An 18,278-nucleotide genomic window follows, 5' to 3' on the forward strand; every position below is an offset into this window, starting at 1 on the left:
CTATGCTCGTGAAATGTTACATGATATGTATGTAAACATTTAGGTTAGGTTAGTGTTCATATTAGGAGTACATGCTTATTTCATTTTGTAGTTTTGGAGAATTACAATTTGGGAATAAATATGTAGAAGATCATAGGAAGTAAATCAGATATAGGTAGAATGTAGTTGAACCTTACTTTTAAATAGATTTAAATGTTTATAAGGTTTTTTTTTAAGTCTTTTTTGCAGACACTGTTTTTTGTGATCCATGTGAGCCCAAGATAACAAAAATTGGACAAATAATAGGTTGCCTGGTATTTACCCTAATTTGAGATTAATAGAAATACTATAAATTCATAATATACTATAAATTTTAAAAGTATAGTATTGTTTGAAACAATTATTTTTCATTGAAATGTAATCTTGGATACTTAAGTGATACATTTTTAAAAATGTATTGTTCTCTAAGACTTGAAAAGGCACAAGAAGAAAACAGAACTGTTGCTGTAGAAAAGCAGAATCTGGAAAGGAAAATGATGGATGAAATCAACTATGCCAAGGAGGAGGCCTGTCGGCTGCGGGAGCTGAGGGAAGGCGCAGAGTGTGAGCTGAGCAGGCGCCAGTATGCAGAGCAGGAACTGGAGCAGGTACTGTCCTCGTGGGAGTGGCCCAGCTGCTACTCAGAGGGGCCGCTGGCCGAGGTTTCCTTTTTCTTTTGTTTTGTTCCATTTGCTGTATCCATGATGTCATGTGTACTGTTAACACGTAAACAAATTTTTAGCATTCATCAAATTCATATTTTACAAATAACAAAATGGTAGCCAGAAGGTGAAGTCGCCAGCTTGCTGCTGCTTCTCTGCAGCATTATGATCCTGCGTCCTGCTAGGTTTGCTGGCTTGAGTTCATGGGAGGTGTTTACTTAGATCTGTACTAAGTTTCTTTTCTAATGTCACCGTGTAAGATAAAGGACTTCTACTGTGGGCTTCTGTAAAGCCACAGGCTGCAGGTGTGAAGGATTCTATTAGTCCTCCCTGTCAAACCTGTTAGATGGTTTTACAACACAGTCTGCTGAAGTCTTCAAAGGTATCTGCAAAGATGTCCTTCCTAATGTCTGTTTCCTCCACTCAGCTGCTCCAAGTAGGATGGAGTAGACTTTGAGACATTTCACAGTGCTGCAGAGAAGGGAGGATTGTAGAAGGGTGTCATGGCATGCGTGTGTATCAATTTCCTGTCCCTGCAGAGATGAATTACTACAAGCGTGGTGGCATAAGTAAATATAGATTCATTATCACTCTGAAGTGTGCCTGCAGGGCCTTGTCTTTCTGGAGTCTGTGTTTCCTTCCATTTATCATCCCATCAGTTACCTGGAATTCTTGTCTGATGGCCCTTCCTTCGTCTTCAGAACACATTCTCTAATGCCATCTCACTTTCTGACTTACCCATTTACTGATGGAGAAACTAAGAAATCAGATAGGATTGGGAAACTTGTTCAGAATTAGTTGTAAAGCAGGGACACGACCCTAAGTTCTCTGCCTCACTGTGTACTGTTTATGTACTGCCTGTCAGTTTATTGCCAAGTCAAAGATCAGAATTATATGATGAGTTTTAATTGCACCTCTGGGCACATGCATTTATTGAGCACCACTGTTTCTTCTAACGTGTCCTTTTGGAGAATCTGTCTGACTGAACTCTGGTCCTCTTCTGTTGCTGCTGACTACATCTCTCGCAAAATAACATTTTAAATCTCTTTCCCTTTACTTAACATTAAGCTTGGGTCTGGTTAATTTTTGAGTGTGATGTTTTTTTTATCTATTTGCAAGGTTTTTTAATATAAAGTTTACTAAACTTTTTAAGAAGCAATTAAAATTGCCCTTTAGATGTATTTTGTGGTTATGCCCATCTCACTGACAAACCTTTCTGTCCAGAATGTAGGAAAGAGTCGAGAAGTTAAAAATAAAGGCCTGTCTAAAGTTATACACCTCCAAGAACTAGGTATGCCCTTCAGGCTCTTACTAAAACTCCCGGCCTGACGGTTGGCTTGTTTCAGGACTATGAACAGCTTGCTAGCTCATCCTCTAACTTTCCTATAAGGAGGAAGTAACCCAGAGGAACTAATAGTACTTTTTGTCTTGTTAGCATATGTTAATTACCCTGCACTGTGGTTTCCTTGCTTTGTTTCATCCCGTCCCTCCCCAGTTACCCTCTTCTGTTCTCTCCTGCCCTTTCCTCCCTCACCCATTCCTCCTACTTTCATGTTTTCCACCTGATTATTTGGCTGTCCCAATGAGTTTGATTTGGTTCCTTTATGGAGTCCTTGAGGAGGGAGTATTTACAGAAGCATGGGCTTGTCTGTCCTTCCCTGAGTGAACCTTAACTGCTGTAAGAACAGGGTTGACAGGTGACTGCCTCTCCTTTTATCTCTGGTTCTGCCATAGAGAGCTTTGCATGCCTTTGTAGACCCTAAGGTCACCGGAATGTGATGTTCCGGTTGTGCCAGTATACACACAATCCTCATGTCATCCCAAGGCAATCAAGGGTGGCTTACAGGAGAACAGTGGGTCTTTAGGAAGAACTCAGTCCAACATGATTGTATTGATAAGAAAGGCCACCTTGAGTAGTCAGTGTGCAGAACCCTTGCGTCTGCACTCGGGGACCTGCTCTGAGCACTACCCCTCATAGAATGCTAAGAGACGAGGAACAGGGTTACGTAACCACTTCTGTGTGTTACACAACAGTTACTCAACAGAGGCAAGCTTTTGTGTGTTTAATTTCAAATCTTCCATTTCCTCTACTGCTGTTCAAAGCATCATTTACTGAGGAAGTAAGTTATTAACCTGGGAAATGAACTTATGTATATCTATGCAGTACCCTACAATTGCATATAATGTGAAATATGTCCCCCCCCCCCCAGTGGAGATAACTTCAAAAAGAATCAATATGGTATTATTTTCCTTAAATGAAGACTTTTGGGTAACTAATATCACTTTATATTTTTATATCAATGGTTTTGCTCCTAAAAGTTTTATATTATTAATATAAGTCTCAGGCAGTGATCTTCAAAAGTATGAATTTTACTGGAAGCTTCATGGGCTTCCAGCCAATCAAATCCGTCAAGCCAGGTCTGGAAGCTAGGTTTGAGGTATGTGGGCTGTTTCTTTCTGACATGTTTCTACTGTTGTTTTCAATGTTCCAGAGGGATATAGTTTTTAAACCTTAAATTGATTTGTAAATGCTATTAACTAAGTAGACTTTGACCATTCTCATGGATAACAACATAATTCAAACTAAGAGTTAAGATTTCGATCAAATAACAAAGTTATAAATAATAGCTGTTGAACAGTTGCTAGTATGGGATGGACATAAATTTCACATTATTTAATAGTTAATTTAAGCATTGCTCAGCCTTAGTTTATGCCCCAATACAAAGTTTCTGTGCAAAATAATCTAACTATTTTAAGAGAAATTTATGGAAAATGTTTAGGGTTGTAGAGAGTAGCATGAGTGAAATGTGTTGAGATTCTGTGTGTAGTATCCTGAACATTTAAATCACACTGAATTTTTAGTTTCAAAGTCTTAGGAGAGAAAAGGTTTGCTGTAGTCTTCTTGTGGTGTTCTGTAGGGCTGTGTGTCACAGGGCCTGGTTTCAAGCTCTTTCTTCAAGAGGTATCAGCAAGGCCGCCACATTGTCCCATGTACATTACAGAATGAGTCACACTAGGCTAGTGCCACCTAAGAAGTTGCTTCTAGTGAAAAAGCCTTTTTTTTTTTTAAGTCTCAAGTTGCAACTCTTTTTTGCTGTTGTTGTTTTGTTTTGTTTTTTGTTTTTGTTTATACACTATGTGTCCTGTTGTGATTTCTTTTTAACTTTGGAGTTTTAAGATATTTTTCTACACTGCCCAACAGCTGTTCTATTTCTTTATCAAAAGTTTGTGTAGTCCTATTCTTAGTTTACTCTGGCAAACAGGAAGGTTTATTTAAATCAGTTGGAATTATTCAGATCAAACATCCCTCTGCACTTTAGTTTAGAAATGGAGGGAGTTTCAGTTAGCTCAGTTAGCTTTGTGGGCATAGTCATGGGCCAGGCACCAGGATCAGTGTCCACCGTGCCCCCGTGGCCTGGTGTGGAGGTTTTCATTATGCATGCCAGTCCCACCATCATGCCCAGATTGTAAGTAAGTTGTTCCAAGAACTGAGTCTCTCTTCCTTCTTTGTCACTTTCTTACTGGGGCTTCTTTTCATATATATTTTTTCCTTAGCATTTATCACACTTAACACATCAGCACCTTATTTCCTTTATTTAATTGGCTGGCCCTCAAATAGCATGTGGGAAAATACTTCATCCTTACAGGGAAAGCAATGCATAGTTTCTCACAGGGAAAATCAAATATATTCTTGGCCAGAATTGACTTTCTTAAAATTTACACATAGTTTATTCACGCTTAGTGTCTGCTTGCTTACAGGAGCAGTGGGTGATCTAGACAGGGTGGAACAGGCTGTAGTGGGAGACAGCAAGAAAGAACAGACGGGGCATCAGGAAAGGAGAACTTGAAAGTCCGCTTGGTTTATGTGGGTATTGCTTCATATCCTAGGTAACCAAAAGTGTGATCAGTAATTTATATATTTCCTAATTTGTTTTCTTTTGTGTCTGATTTGTCTTAGCCTGACAGCTATAAAATAAACAAACGAAGTATTTCCACAGTTTATGTGTGCGTGGGCACATGGCCCCTTCACGAATCTCTGGGTTCAGCTTTGTCAGGAATCTAATGATGTACTTCAAGTCAGCACTAGTTTTGAAATAAATCATTTAGATTTAGGGACTTTAAAAAGGTTTTGTAAAGTCTATAATTGAATTGTTTGTTGTTGTTGTTGTTGTCTTGTTTTGTTACCAACGGTTATTTCAGTCTTTTTTTCCTTTTGTGTTTTCTTTCTCTCATCCTTCCAGGTCCGCATGGCTCTAAAAAAGGCCGAAAAGGAGTTTGAACTGAGAAGCAGCTGGTCTGTCCCTGACGCACTACAGAAATGGCTTCAGCTAACACACGAAGTTGAAGTACAGTACTACAATATTAAGAGGCAGAATGCTGAGATGCAGCTAGCCATCGCTAAGGACGAGGTAGTCTCTTATTTCATGATCAACCACTTGGAATTCAAAGACCTCAGTAAAAGCCCTTCTTGAAGATTCTGTTTTTAAAATTAGAGTTTGTCATCTAAATTGACTCTTGCAATTATTGAATTTAAAGTAAAATTACTTTCTCTAGAGAAGTGCGTATATAGCTTTCAAAATTACCGTAGCGTCCTTGACAGTTGTGACTTTTGCCACTATTGTAAACGTTTTATACGGAGCTTCTCTCCTCCAGGTTGCTGCCTCCTATCTCATGCAGGTTAGTAGTACTAGAAATTCATGTTTGCTGTTCATTAAATTGTGTGACATAAGAGTAATCTGAATTCTGGAAAATGCATAGTTGACTCACTAACACCTCATTGCAGTAGGATTTGGTTAATGTCTTTCTGTTGGTTTTAATAGAAGATTCTAGTCTTTCGCGGCTCTAGACATCTGAGAAACAGTTCTCTAGAACAAAGCTTTAAATGTCTTTGACTTAGGAGAGCATGCTTTCTCATCTGTTTTCCTATTTTGAAAACATGTCTGTATCTTGGCTAATAATTTTCTACTGGTTTTATGATTAATAGAGTCAAAACCAGGATCAACTTCACTGGTTATAGAAGTAGTCATTTTCCTAAACCTAGCTTTATTCTTTACCTTTTGGGTCTAGGCAGAAAAAATTAAAAAGAAGAGAAGCACAGTCTTTGGGACCCTGCACGTTGCACACAGCTCCTCCCTGGATGAAGTAGACCACAAGATTCTGGAAGCCAAGTGAGAATGCTGTGCTGTCTGTCTGTCTGTCTGTCTATGCTCAGCTGTATGCATGTACTATGTAGATAATGTGTATTTAACCAGTGAAGCATATATAATGACATAATTGATACTGATTCGGAAATTGGATAATTTCTTCTTCTCATCAGTCAGGTTCTGTGGTCTCCTCCTGTTGTTTGAATTTTAGTGTCATATTGAAGACTTCAGTCTGATAAGTAGTTCATCCATTGACTTTCAGGAAAGCCCTCTCTGAGCTGACGACGTGCTTGCGAGAACGGCTTTTCCGCTGGCAGCAGATTGAGAAGATCTGTGGCTTTCAGATAGCTCACAACTCTGGGCTACCCAGCCTCACCTCCTCCCTGTACTCTGAGCACAGCTGGGTGGTGATGCCCAGAGTCTCCATTCCACCCTACCCTATTGCTGGAGGGGTTGACGACCTCGATGAAGACACACCCCCAATAGTGTCACAGTTCCCAGGTGAGTGGTTTGGGTTTTAAAGAAGGTGCTTGACAGGACCTTTTAGGAGTGATGTACTTTGAAACTTAAGGGGAAAATACATTCTTCTTTGCTACTTTTTAGCATATTTTTCTCTTTTTCCCATACATTCTCACATATATTCTTTGTATGTGTGTTATATATTCTGTTTTAGAAATCTACCTGATCAAGAAGTATGGATACTTAATTTATATAATTTATCACATTTATATTTCAACAGTTGTCATATATAACTCATGGTAGGGCTTTGCTTTTAAGCATTACTTATCATTAAATTAAACTGAGAGAGTCACATCAGAAAGGGGAGTACAGCTTTATGACTGCTGATGTGACATGCTGAACTCTGAGGGAAAACTGCAGGAGAAGGAAGTGTTGGGAGCTGGGTTTGGATGCTGGCTCTGCTGTAGTCAGTGCTTGACTCTTCCAACAGCTTATGCTTTGTTCCATTCCCAAGGCTTTTCTTTCTTTCTTTCCTTTTTTTTTTTTTTCTAATATTTTTGTTTTGCTTTTCAGTGCATTCTTTTATTAATAGTGTTGCCCTGCTCTGCTTAACTCATGGAGAGCTAAGTCTTTCTGTCTTCAGCAAAATTAAACTGTGCTTGTTTATGAAAACTTAGATGTGATCTGTGTATGTGTATGTATAGAACATTATATATGCATGCACGCAAGTCAGATGTGCTAGTTGTTTTAAGATAGCCTGCTGTGTAGCTCAGGCTAGCCTCCTGCCTTAGCCTTCTGAGTATTAGGATTGTACTTGTATGCCAGCATGATGTTTCTCTAGAATGTAAGTCCTTCCAAAGGAAGCTTTTGTGTGTATTAATATTGCTTAGTGTTGTATGCTAGGCTTTTGAGTTTTACTTTGTAGAAAACAATCTTGGTAAGATAAAATTTGAATGCTTTAACTCTTGACTTTCTGCAGTTACAGATGTTTTCAGTTTACAGGATTTTATATTAGAAATTATTCTTTACCCTTATTACTGCTTGCCTGGTCTATTGTTCCAGTACTTAGGACTTTTTTTTTTTTTCCATGTCAATAGAATGAAGCTCTGAAGAGTGGAGAACTAACTCTATTAGCTTAGTTCTTGGTTAACTGAAACCTCAAACTATTAGATTTTGATGACAGTCAAGTCATCTTACCTGAGAATTTCCAGTTTGGCCTTTTCTGTTCAATGTTGCAGCTTTCCTGAGACTGTTAGAACAGTTCTGATTGTATAAGAGAGTTGTGATCAAATCCAGCTCTTAATCTGACAGATAATTCCCGGTCAGTGGACCTGCTTTTGTCTTTTCCCTGGCTTTGATTCTGTTAATAGCATAGTGGGGTGAGGAGGCAGTAACTCTCCCAGGGAGAGCAACAGCTTGTAAGCTTGGGGAACGCTCGAAGCAGGAGACCTCATTTGTCTCCTTGTCTGGACTGTGAGGTGGTGATGGTTGAGTTGCGTCTATATTCAAGCTGGCTTGCAATTTGAATTTGTCTATTTGCTTATTGGCTTATATATGTGCACTGAAATCATGAGTGCATATTTGTTTGAAAACTACGCCTTTTAAAAATAGTTTTTCTTTAAAATGTGTAATTGTTGAGAATCATAATTGTGCTTGAGGAAGATCAATTCCTTTAGTTAAATCTTTTTCTTGCCTGTTTTAGAAGCACTTTTGGGAGTTTGGAAATGGCAAAACTTTATTTTTATTTACTTTTTTTTGATCCATTAAAAGAAGATACTTACATTAAATGTGAATAATTGGCATATATTTTAAATAACTGTGGTATTATACATAGACATTTATACTTGTAAGTGTGAAAAAGTACAAGAGCTGGTTTGAAATGTTATAGGAAGTTTTAGAAATTAATCTGATTGCTCATAGAATTGGAGAGCTGTGCCTCCACCTAGTGGCCACTTAGTGGTACTCCATTTTGCTTTGTAAGTCCTGGACTTTATAAAACAAGGGCTGTCAGCCTGAAGTGTACTGTGGTAGGATGAAGGTGCTTCATTTAATTATCTCTTTATTGGTTATGTGTTACTTATGCTTGAAATAATGCCCAGTAAGCACGCTTGTTGAAGGTAAATCCCAAAGGAAGAGATTCTAATACACATAATAAGACTGCCTGTAGTTTTACATGAAGAAACGCAGAAACTGTTAGTTGATATATTTATTGTGAGTAGACGAATAGAGGATGGAATTACTCCTCCTTCCCCGGGTTTTAAGTATCTGCTAAATCCTTTCAGAGTAGAATGTCGTAGTAATGTATTTCAAACTTCTCATAAAGCCCTTTGTACATTCTTAAAGTCACTGAAGACTGTGCCCATCCACTACAAAAGTAAACAGGTTGTCTTACTTGTTTTTCTGAAATGAACCACACCATCTCTCTTTCCCTCTTTTAAAGTTGTGCTTTTCTAAAGCTCATTAGAACATGCTTCCTCTACATATGTAATATCTAGTATATACCATTGCTGCATACTTACACCACCTACATAAGGATCATCAAATTATAGATATAATTTTTCAACTTCTTTGCTCAAAAATGTGCTTCAGAGTTTTTCTGTGTTTATCCAAGTTAAATTTACTGTGATTGTTTAACATGAGACAACCGAAGCTTGTTTATATATTTAATAACATGGGTTCTCTCCTTTCCCACTGAGATTCCTTGTATATATTTCTTTTTAAAAACAATAGTAGAAACACAAATCATTATGTTATACATTATGCACAGCTCTAAGAATTTCTCTGGACCCTTTGAATGATTTTTGATCACTAGGCAAGGATCTCCTATTAGTCATGGCCAAATTGCCTTCAAAGGGGTTTTGTTTGTTTGCATACCCAGTGTTTATGAGTCCTGCTTCTGTCTCCTCACTCACACTTGACATGACTGGTTCTGTAGCCTGGATGAATATGAAACAACGCTGCACTGTTCCTAAACTCACTTCATCGATAGTTTGGGGATCTGTAGTGCAGATGTGCAGCCTGCTTCCCTCATCTGTTTCATCCTGAGGCTCTTCCGTGGTTTGTTGTCGCACTCTGCTTCCCTCTGTCTTCCCCATCCCCTTCTATCACTCTCACCACTTAGGGGCTTCACATAATGTGATTTAGAAACTCTTCATGTGGTGTTAGTATTGTCTGCTGTGTTCTGCTGTGTGGGCTGTCACTCATAGCCATCATTTTGTTACATTTTCATTGATTATTTAGAAATAATTATCTCCTTATCATTCTGTTTCACTTTCTTTCCTTTTTGTTCTTTTTTGAAAATATAGCATTGATTAGTATTTTGTTAAGCAAATTAGAAGAAAATATCCTTATTGACATTTTTACTGAAAAGTAACAGTTTAACTAGATAACGGTGTAGATTAATTTCATTCTGTGTATTCTCCATACAGAAATTTATCCTGGTGAGAAATTTATCCTCAGTCAAGTTAGTGTGGTTTCTCTTTAGGTAATCTCTAATTTCTGATTACTAGGAGAATTATTTCATTTCCTGTTTTGTGGTTTCTTCATAATATAATTGGCAAGACAAAACGGGAAAGGTCAAAACTCTTGATTGATTGAGTGTCAGCTGGATCCTAGAAGTAAACTCATTCACTGTGATGATGATTGGATGGGTTGGCTAGAGCTGAGTCCTGGGGAAGAGAGCATTGCTGTGCAGCCTGAGGCCTGCTGTCGTCTGAGCCCATTTAATGAAGGCGTGCTCCTTTCCTGGTGCTGTGGCACAGGAAGGATGCAGCATGCATGAAGAGCGAGCTTGAGAAGGTTGCTCTTGGGCTGCTTTAGTGTAGGAAAAGAAACAGAGGATCATTCTGTTTGTTCCACCTGCACGGGTCTTCGATAGGCAGTAGACACAGGGAGACCTGAGACAGAGGCTTGCTGAGGGCCTGTGTTCAGGAAGCAAGCTTTGGTTTCAGCTGACAGACTGTGTAGTCTTCACTTAAACCTCTTAAAGGTCAGACAGGCTGTGATACGTCAAGACTGTCCGTTGATACTTTATACAGTTTTTTCCTCCTGATCCAGTATGAGTGTTCATAAACATTTATCATTTCTTCTAAGTGTGTGATAGTGACTTTAAATCTAAGGGTTATTTTGAATAGCACTTCAAGTTATTCTTTTTAATAGTGTTAGATTTTTTTTATAGCAAAACTACATTGGTGTTCATTTATTTTAGTTTTACTTCTAAATGTTACCATTTTATTACATTTGTAATAATTGCTGTTCAGTGTTTCCATTGGTGGTAGAGAAGGGCATTTGTCGATGTAGTTGCTTGAATAAACATTAAACCGATATTTGACATCAGTTCTCGTGTATACGTTTGGGAGAAGACAGTTAAGGGACATTGGTGGCTATGAGCATTTTCATTGGCTTGTATTTTTCAGGGACCGTGGCTAAACCTGCAGGATCTTTAGCCAGAAGCAGTAGTTTATGCCGCTCTCGTCGCAGCATCGTGCCATCCTCCCCACAGTCTCAGCGAGCTCAGCTTCCTGCCCACGCTCCTCTGGCAGCCCACCCTCGGCACCCTCACCATCCGCAGCATCCCCAGCACTCGTTGCCTTCCCCAGATCCAGACATCCTGTCTGTGTCAAGTTGCCCTGCTCTGTATCGGAACGAAGAGGAGGAGGAGGCTATCTACTTCACTGCTGAGAAACAATGGTATTGGCGTTTATCGTCATTAAGTGCGGAGTGTGGGTCTCAGTGGGGCTGAGGGGGCACGTGGGGGTGGAGTGGCAGCAGTGCCACAGTGTATTTTGTGCGTGCCACAGACTCAGTGGCTTCACATGACACCTGTTTGTGGACCCCAGTTCTGTATATCTGACGTGCATCTGGCCTGAGTGGGTTTTCTGCTCAGAGTATTGAGGCTAAAATCAAGGTGCTGGCCCAGCTGATTCTTAGGTGAGATCTGGAGTCCCCTTTGTGGCAGAATTCAGTTCTTTGTGGTTATATCGCTGAGGTCTTATTTCTGTACCACTCTAAGCCTAAGGTCTGTTTGTTTTCAGTTTCTAAAGGTAGCTTCGTTTGCCCAGGGCTTAAGAAAACATTGAGAGTGGGGGCTGGTGAGATGGCTCAGTGGGTAAGAGCACCCGACTGCTCTTCCGAAGGTCCAGAGTTCAAATCCCAGCAACCACATGGTGGCTCACAACCATCCGTAACGAGATCTGGCGCCCTCTTCTGGAGTGTCTGAAGACAGCTACAGTGTACTTACATATAATAAATAAATAAATCTTTAAAAAAAAAAAGAAAGAAAACGTTGAGAACCTAATGGAGGGAATGATAAAATCAGATGAACTTCGTGACTAATGCCCGTGCAGTTCATTCTTTGAGGGTGTCAGTGCACTGTGAGGCCCATGGCTGTCGGGAGCTCACATCTCAGTGCTGCTGGTAACAGAAGAACTCTGTTGGTTTCTGATTTTGCCACATATTAGTAGTGTGGATGGCAGTCTGCATGGCTCCTGCCACATGGCTCTTGTGATATTAACATCAGATCACTTTTCCCATAATCATCTCACTGCCTAATGAGAGTTATTTTTTAATTAGCAGACAGTCTTTGTCCTTAAGAACAATTGGCGTTTGCAGTCTCATTGCAAGTATGGGTTTAATGCACCTTCCCACAGGGAGTTAATTATGATTAACATGTTATTTATGTGTCTTTGTAGTATGACCACAGCCAGCAGCAGGATGGCTTTACCTCTAAGTTGTTTTCCTGTGGTTTCTGGAAGATTGTAGGGGACGCCAAGAGCTGCCCTGGCCCACAGAATCTTTCTATCATGGAAAGTTAGTTAAGTTCTCATTTCACATAGCTTGTCAAAACTTCGCAGCAGGTTATAAATATGAGAGGAATCTGACTTCAGGGAACGCCTGTGCTGCTCTCCTAGTAATTACTTGTTCTGTTAATCTGGACTTTCTGTCCACATTCCATTCACAGACACTCACAGGCCGTCACCAGGGTTGTCTTTCCTTTCTCTTTAAACACATATCTTCTTGTAAAACTTACATGTATTTAGCTACAGGTTGCTACAGAGAAAAATCATGCAAATGTTGTATATGATTTCCAAAGGATACAGGCTGTAGAAAGAATGCACATTTAAAAAGACAGAAGTCAGGGGCTGGGGAGACAGCTCAGCAGTGGGGAGCACTGGCAGAGCTTTGATTTTAGCACAGTGTTCATAGTTCCTCATCCTTTTCCTCAGAAAGTTATATTTCATCAAGCTCATAACTAAACATTAAAGGAAGTGATTAAAATTCCATCTTTTCAAACATATACTGGCAGTTTTGTGGTTCAGAAAGAAAAGTAGTATTCAAGGAGAGCAAAAGTCAAAAAGGCTTAAGAAAATTCAAACCTCAAAAATTTTCATCTCCCTGAAAGTTAAAGAAGGCATAGCTTAATTACTTTGCTTGATTGTTATAAATTATCCTAAATCTGGAGAGTGACTCAGACAATACAGTGCCTGCATGAGCATGAACACTGAGTTTGGATCCCTGGAACCAGTGTAAGAGCTGTGTATAACCACGAGTCTTAACTCCAGCAGGAGAAGGACTGGAGACACACAGATCTCTAGCTCATTAGCCAGTCAGCCTACCTGAATTCACAAGTTCTAGATTTGTTTAGAGACCCTGTCTCTAAAATAGCATGGATAGCAGTCAAGGAAGATTGGCCTACTCTTGCACATACACAGATAGCCACACAAATACATACATCCACAGTATACACACACACACACACACACACACACACACACACACACACACAAGGTGGGGAGATGACAGGCTATATTAAAGGAAAACTTTTCAAGTCTTACATATATTTATACATATATAATCTCTTTTTTATAATAAATAATGAATGGAACTTGATTTGGTAGAATATTTGCTGTTACTGTTAATAACATGTAGTTCTAAAAGTATTACCTTTGTCTGTCTCATTCAGGGAAGTACCAGACACAGGTTCAGAATGTGACTCCTTAAACTCTTCCATTGGGAGAAAACAGTCTCCTCCTTCAAGCCTTGAGATATACCAAACATTGTCTTCTCGAAAAATCTCAAGAGACGAGCTTTCCCTGGAGGACTCTTCCAGGGGGGATTCACCCGTGACAGCAGATGTCTCCCGGGGCTCCCCTGAGTGCGTGGGTCTGACGGAGACCAAGAGCATGATCTTCAGCCCTGCAAGCAGAGTGTACAATGGCATCCTGGAGAAATCCTGCAGCATGCACCAGCTCTCCAGCGCCATCCCGGTGCCTCATCCCCGACACACATCGTGCTCCTCAGCCGGCAATGATAGCAAGCCAGTTCAGGAAGCCTCAAATGTTTCCAGAGTAAGCAGCATCCCACATGACCTCTGTCATAATGGTGAGAAAAGCAAAAAGCCATCCAAAATCAAAAGCCTTTTCAAGAAGAAGTCTAAGTGACTCGGCTGACGTGATGGAATTCCATTCAAGTGGCATCTGTAAACTGTCATCTCCCACCCTCCACTCCGTTTTTATTCTACTTTTAGGAATGTAACTCCACTGGGGCTTTCCAGACTTGATGCCATAGTGGAAATGTCCGTAAGGGCAGCTGTCTACTGTCTGCTTATATCTAACTGACTACGCAATCAATTCATCAAGTCAGATCACCACCACCGGAGTCATCGGCAGGAGGCAGTTTACAGTTCTTTCCGCCTATTTATTTCTGCATTGATGTTAGTGATGTACACACAGCATTCTGTCGAAAGCCGCTATGGACTTACAAGCTTTAATGGACTGTAAGCCAGCATGGGCTTGCAAAATTTTCTTGTTTACCAGAATATCTTCTTATCTTTCCACAGAGCTGTTTCCATCATGGACTAAATAACTTAAAAGACGTAAAACTGATTGCACTACTGTTTTCCAGACTGGAAAAAAAAAATCTCTGCAAGTAAAACTGTATAGAGTTTATAAAATGACTGTGGATAGGGGACTGTTTTCACTTTTAGATAAAATGGGTTTTTAAGTAGAAACTAGGGTTTCTAATTGACTTGATTTCTGGAAATGAAAACCCACACTTTTATTATGGGACGCTTCCTCAAATGCATTTATTATTATAAAGTTTCAAGTCCTGCTGTAAAGACCATGTTGTTTTGTTTTCCCCAGGGCTTTCACTGTGATTTACTGCACTGCAGGCTGTATGATAAAATATAAATAATGTAAAGACAGAAGGCTCTTGATTCCTTATACAAGTGGAAGAGTAAAACTTGATCGAAGGACTTAAAACATTCACATGCTTAAACTGCGGTCTGGGGTGTGGGGATTCAGGCACTTGTTTACAGACTTTGAATAAATGCAAAGAATTTATGGTTTGTGAAAAATTTGTACTGTGGAAAAGATAATAAATTGGAGACATTATTGTGTGGGGTTGTGCTGATTTTTGTTGATAACACTCCACTGAAAACACTGTTTTCTGGAGAGCCATGTAAGCTGTCTTGCTGCTGAATTGCAGTATAAGAAATAGCGATGTTTTGGAACTACGTTGTCAACAAATTTCTTTGTTTTATATTGTTTGTCATATTTTTATGTAGTTTGAAATGTTTAAATGTTCTCATATCAAGATTAACAAATATAAATTTATGGTGCATTTAGATTGTGTTGAATGAGTTTGTAGAGTTTGGAACTGGTTAGATGCTGGGCAGGCCTGAGAGTAGCCTGAGAGTAGCCGCGCGTAGGACAGCAGTGCACATTTAGTTTCCACCTTCTCAGCTCTTAAGACCTCAGGCAGAACTATCTGGAAATACAGGAAGACGGGTGGTTGGGTGAACACGGATATGTTAACTAGAATTTTTTTTTTTTTTTTGGCACTGGCTATCTGGGAATGCTGATGGATAAGTGAGACGACCCCTTGAGATTTGCATAAAAGGAGGGAGTGCTTTATTAAGGATCTAACTCTCAAAGCCTCCTGTGAGTTGTGATTATTTACCTCCATTGGGCTGGTTGTTATAATCGTCAGGGTCTCGCTGGGCTCGATGACTACCAATCAGCTCCTAAGATCAGAAGCTGTCTGTCTGACATAAAGATGCTTTGCAAGATAGCGTGAAACGTGGAGTTCAGAGACCACTCTAGAGTTCTACTGGAAGGAAAGCAATTTTGCATAAAGAATTAGAAAGTGTTCAGGAAATCCCCCAGACTAAGGGGGATGTTTTGTCTTTGTCACAGCTGGACCAGAGGTGTTCTCTTTGGAAATTGCAACAGAAATAAGTGCTTTTTAGTTTGATGGACAGAAAGGTCAAAGCTACCAGAGTGTGGAGTGCATACAGAAGCCTTGGCTGTGAGATTGCTTATAGCTAGGGTTGGTAGGGTGCCCTGGGTCAGAGCCAGGTAGAAACTAGCGGAGGTTGGGCTGAGAGAGTAGGGGTGGGCTTAGGAAAGGAGTGTATTGTGTATACCTGATTACACATTTATAAACAGGTCCAACCGAGGGGTATGTACTGTTGTATGGTGTGATATTTATTTGCATTAGTAACAGTATTTGGAAAAGAACAGAAGTTGAGAGGAAAGAATCTAGTTTTGGAAAGCCGCCATCGTTTCGGTATCGCATCACATGCGAAGCGTTGGGCATTTCTGTAAGTTTTACATTAATTGCCTTCCTCTACTCTTTCAAAATTGATGCTCTCCTGTTTCTTCCTTACTGTAAGACGGAAAGATTCCTGGTAGTGAAGTGCAAAGAAGAAAACAGCAGCATGGCAGTCAAATCACGCTATTAAAATTACTTTTACTATTTGGTGTGGGTTTTGCTAGTTATTTTTCTAAATGGGTATGTGTTTTACATAACTGAGAGCATATTTATATCATGCCATTTCACTTTTAACTCAAGAGTTTCTCCAACATTAGAATTTCTTTGCAAACAACATTTTAGTGACTGTCTAATAGTATGACGCTGTATGGATTTACTATAATCTTTTAAACCCTTCTGTCATTCAGTGTTATAGTATATAATGTTACTATTGGAAACATTCATCATTTACTTAACATGATCTCAGTATGCAATCATTTAAAACATTAATGCCATTCAAGTTTAGGCTACTGCCATATTTATTACATGTGGAGTAGCAGCATTTAATATTTGTTGAGTACTGTCTATACCAGGCACTCTTTGAAATTCTGGGATATGATTCTAATTCAATCTTTACAATAGCCTGTAAAATAAGGCTCTTTGTTTTTTTAAATCACTGTTTTCTCCATGATCAGACAGTGCAGAACCTTAGTTCGTTGTTGAAGCGTGCTCAGCGGTAAGTGAACACTCTTCTTAACATCGAAATAGCACTGCGTAAGTTCTCATTAACATGGTTTCTTACCGTGTATTTTAAGGAAGTGTATAGCAAAATGTGAAGGATATTTTAGTTCATGTCTGTGTACATACGAGTATATATGGATGTATTCACACTGCCTCACGCATACTTCAGGGGTAACATTTTCAAGGTTTCTCTACCCTAGCTCAATGGTTCTCAGCCTCCCTAATGCTCCAACCCAAATGCAGTTCCACATGTTGTGGTGTCCCCAACCATAAAATGACTTTTGTTGTTACGTCATAACTAATTTTGCTACTGTTATGGGTCATAATATAGATATCTGATATGTGACCCCTGTGAAAGGGTCATTTGACCAGAAAAGAGGTCACGGCCCACAGGTTGAGAACTGCTGCCCTAAGCAATGTTCCTATCCTCTGCTTGAAGACACTGAGTGTGAGTAACCTTTTACTCGATGATTTCTGAACTGCAGTTTCGTTAAAGCTTGACTAAGTTCATAGGAAAAGAATGTCTAGAGAAATAGGACGCTTTTCACTGTTTTGTTAGCCTATATGTTTCATGTTAGTGAATTGCTTGCCTGTGGTTTTTGCTCATTAAGTTCTTAAGAATCTAGTGTTTTTCTAAATATTTTTGTAATGCTTTCTTCAAATAGTTAATGTGCTTTGTTTAGCAATGAAACTAGTTTTCTTTTTTTCTTTTTTTTTTTTTTTTAGTATAGAATAGAGTTTATTCAGGGCATGGGGAGGGGAGTTAAGAGGTTAGCAGAGGCAGAGAAAGGCAGAGAGAAGGAGAGAGTAGAGAAATGGGGGCTGGCCATGGCTGTGTGGAGAGGGGGGCGCGAAACTAGTTTTCTTTTAAATAGATATATTGTTTATCCTTATTGTTAAAGTAAGTGAAAGAAAAACTAGATTTAAATTTTAGTTATACTGATCTTCTGTTCAGAGTCTTAATTTGTTTCTATGGCTTAGGTGGACTTTCCCCTCGATATTATGGGTAAACAAGAGTATGGAGGCGATGGTGACCTCTTTTGTCATCGTCATCGTCGTCGTTCTCCTCCTCCTCCTTCTCTTCCTCCTCCTCTTCCTCCTTTTCTTCCTCCACCTCCTCTTCCTCCTCCGTACATGTTTGTGTGTAGGGGTGCTCCTTGATGTACACATGCATGTGCATGCCCTGTAGGAGGCAGAAATTAATGTCAGATACCTTCTTCATCCATCACTCTCTGTTTTTTGAGACAAGCTCTTTCACTGAACCTGACATTTGCAGATTGAACTATGCTGACTAGTCAGTGGACCCCAGGAATCTGCTCTCTGTGCCTGCCAGCACTGGAATTAAAGGCTTGCGTTGCTGCTTCCGACTTTTCACATGGATTCTGGGAATCTGAACTTGGATTCATGCTTGTGCAGCAGACATTTTACCCAGTGAGCCATCTCCCTATGTCCTAGGGTCATCTGAACTATTGTAGTTGAAGGAATATTCAACTATAATAGTTTATCTTATGCCTAGCATTGTAAGAATGCCCACATGTGAACCCTGATATTACAGGTGCTGTAAAAGAACCTAGTATGTAATAGGAGGAGAGATGAAAATCCTCACATGCTAGAGATCTACAGTGACTTGAGGAGCTAGAAGCTCATGGAAAGAGGAATTATGTATTTCATAGCATTTAATGCATCAAAGACAATTCAGTGGTGTTCTTTTGTCAGAGAC

At 39.6% G+C, this 18,278-nt stretch overlaps 1 protein-coding gene across 1 annotated transcript in view; it reads left to right on the forward strand.

Annotated features, from left to right (window-relative positions):
• The window catches only part of Stim2 (stromal interaction molecule 2), a 125,818-nt gene extending 109,761 nt beyond the window's left edge, over positions 1-16,057 (forward strand). Inside the window, exons 7-12 of the mRNA XM_021162824.2 lie at positions 449-626; positions 4,922-5,089; positions 5,748-5,848; positions 6,087-6,325; positions 10,699-10,972; positions 13,245-16,057. Of these exons, the coding sequence (XP_021018483.1) occupies positions 449-626; positions 4,922-5,089; positions 5,748-5,848; positions 6,087-6,325; positions 10,699-10,972; positions 13,245-13,722 (1,438 nt within the window). The 3' untranslated portion in view covers positions 13,723-16,057. The remainder of the gene's footprint in view (positions 1-448; positions 627-4,921; positions 5,090-5,747; positions 5,849-6,086; positions 6,326-10,698; positions 10,973-13,244) is intronic.
• The last annotated feature ends 2,221 nt before the right edge of the window (positions 16,058-18,278 follow it).

This window comes from Mus caroli, unplaced genomic scaffold (genome assembly GCF_978045245.1).
Source record: "Mus caroli unplaced genomic scaffold, Mus_caroli_1 scaffold_4, whole genome shotgun sequence".
NCBI lineage: Eukaryota > Metazoa > Chordata > Mammalia > Rodentia > Muridae > Mus > Mus caroli.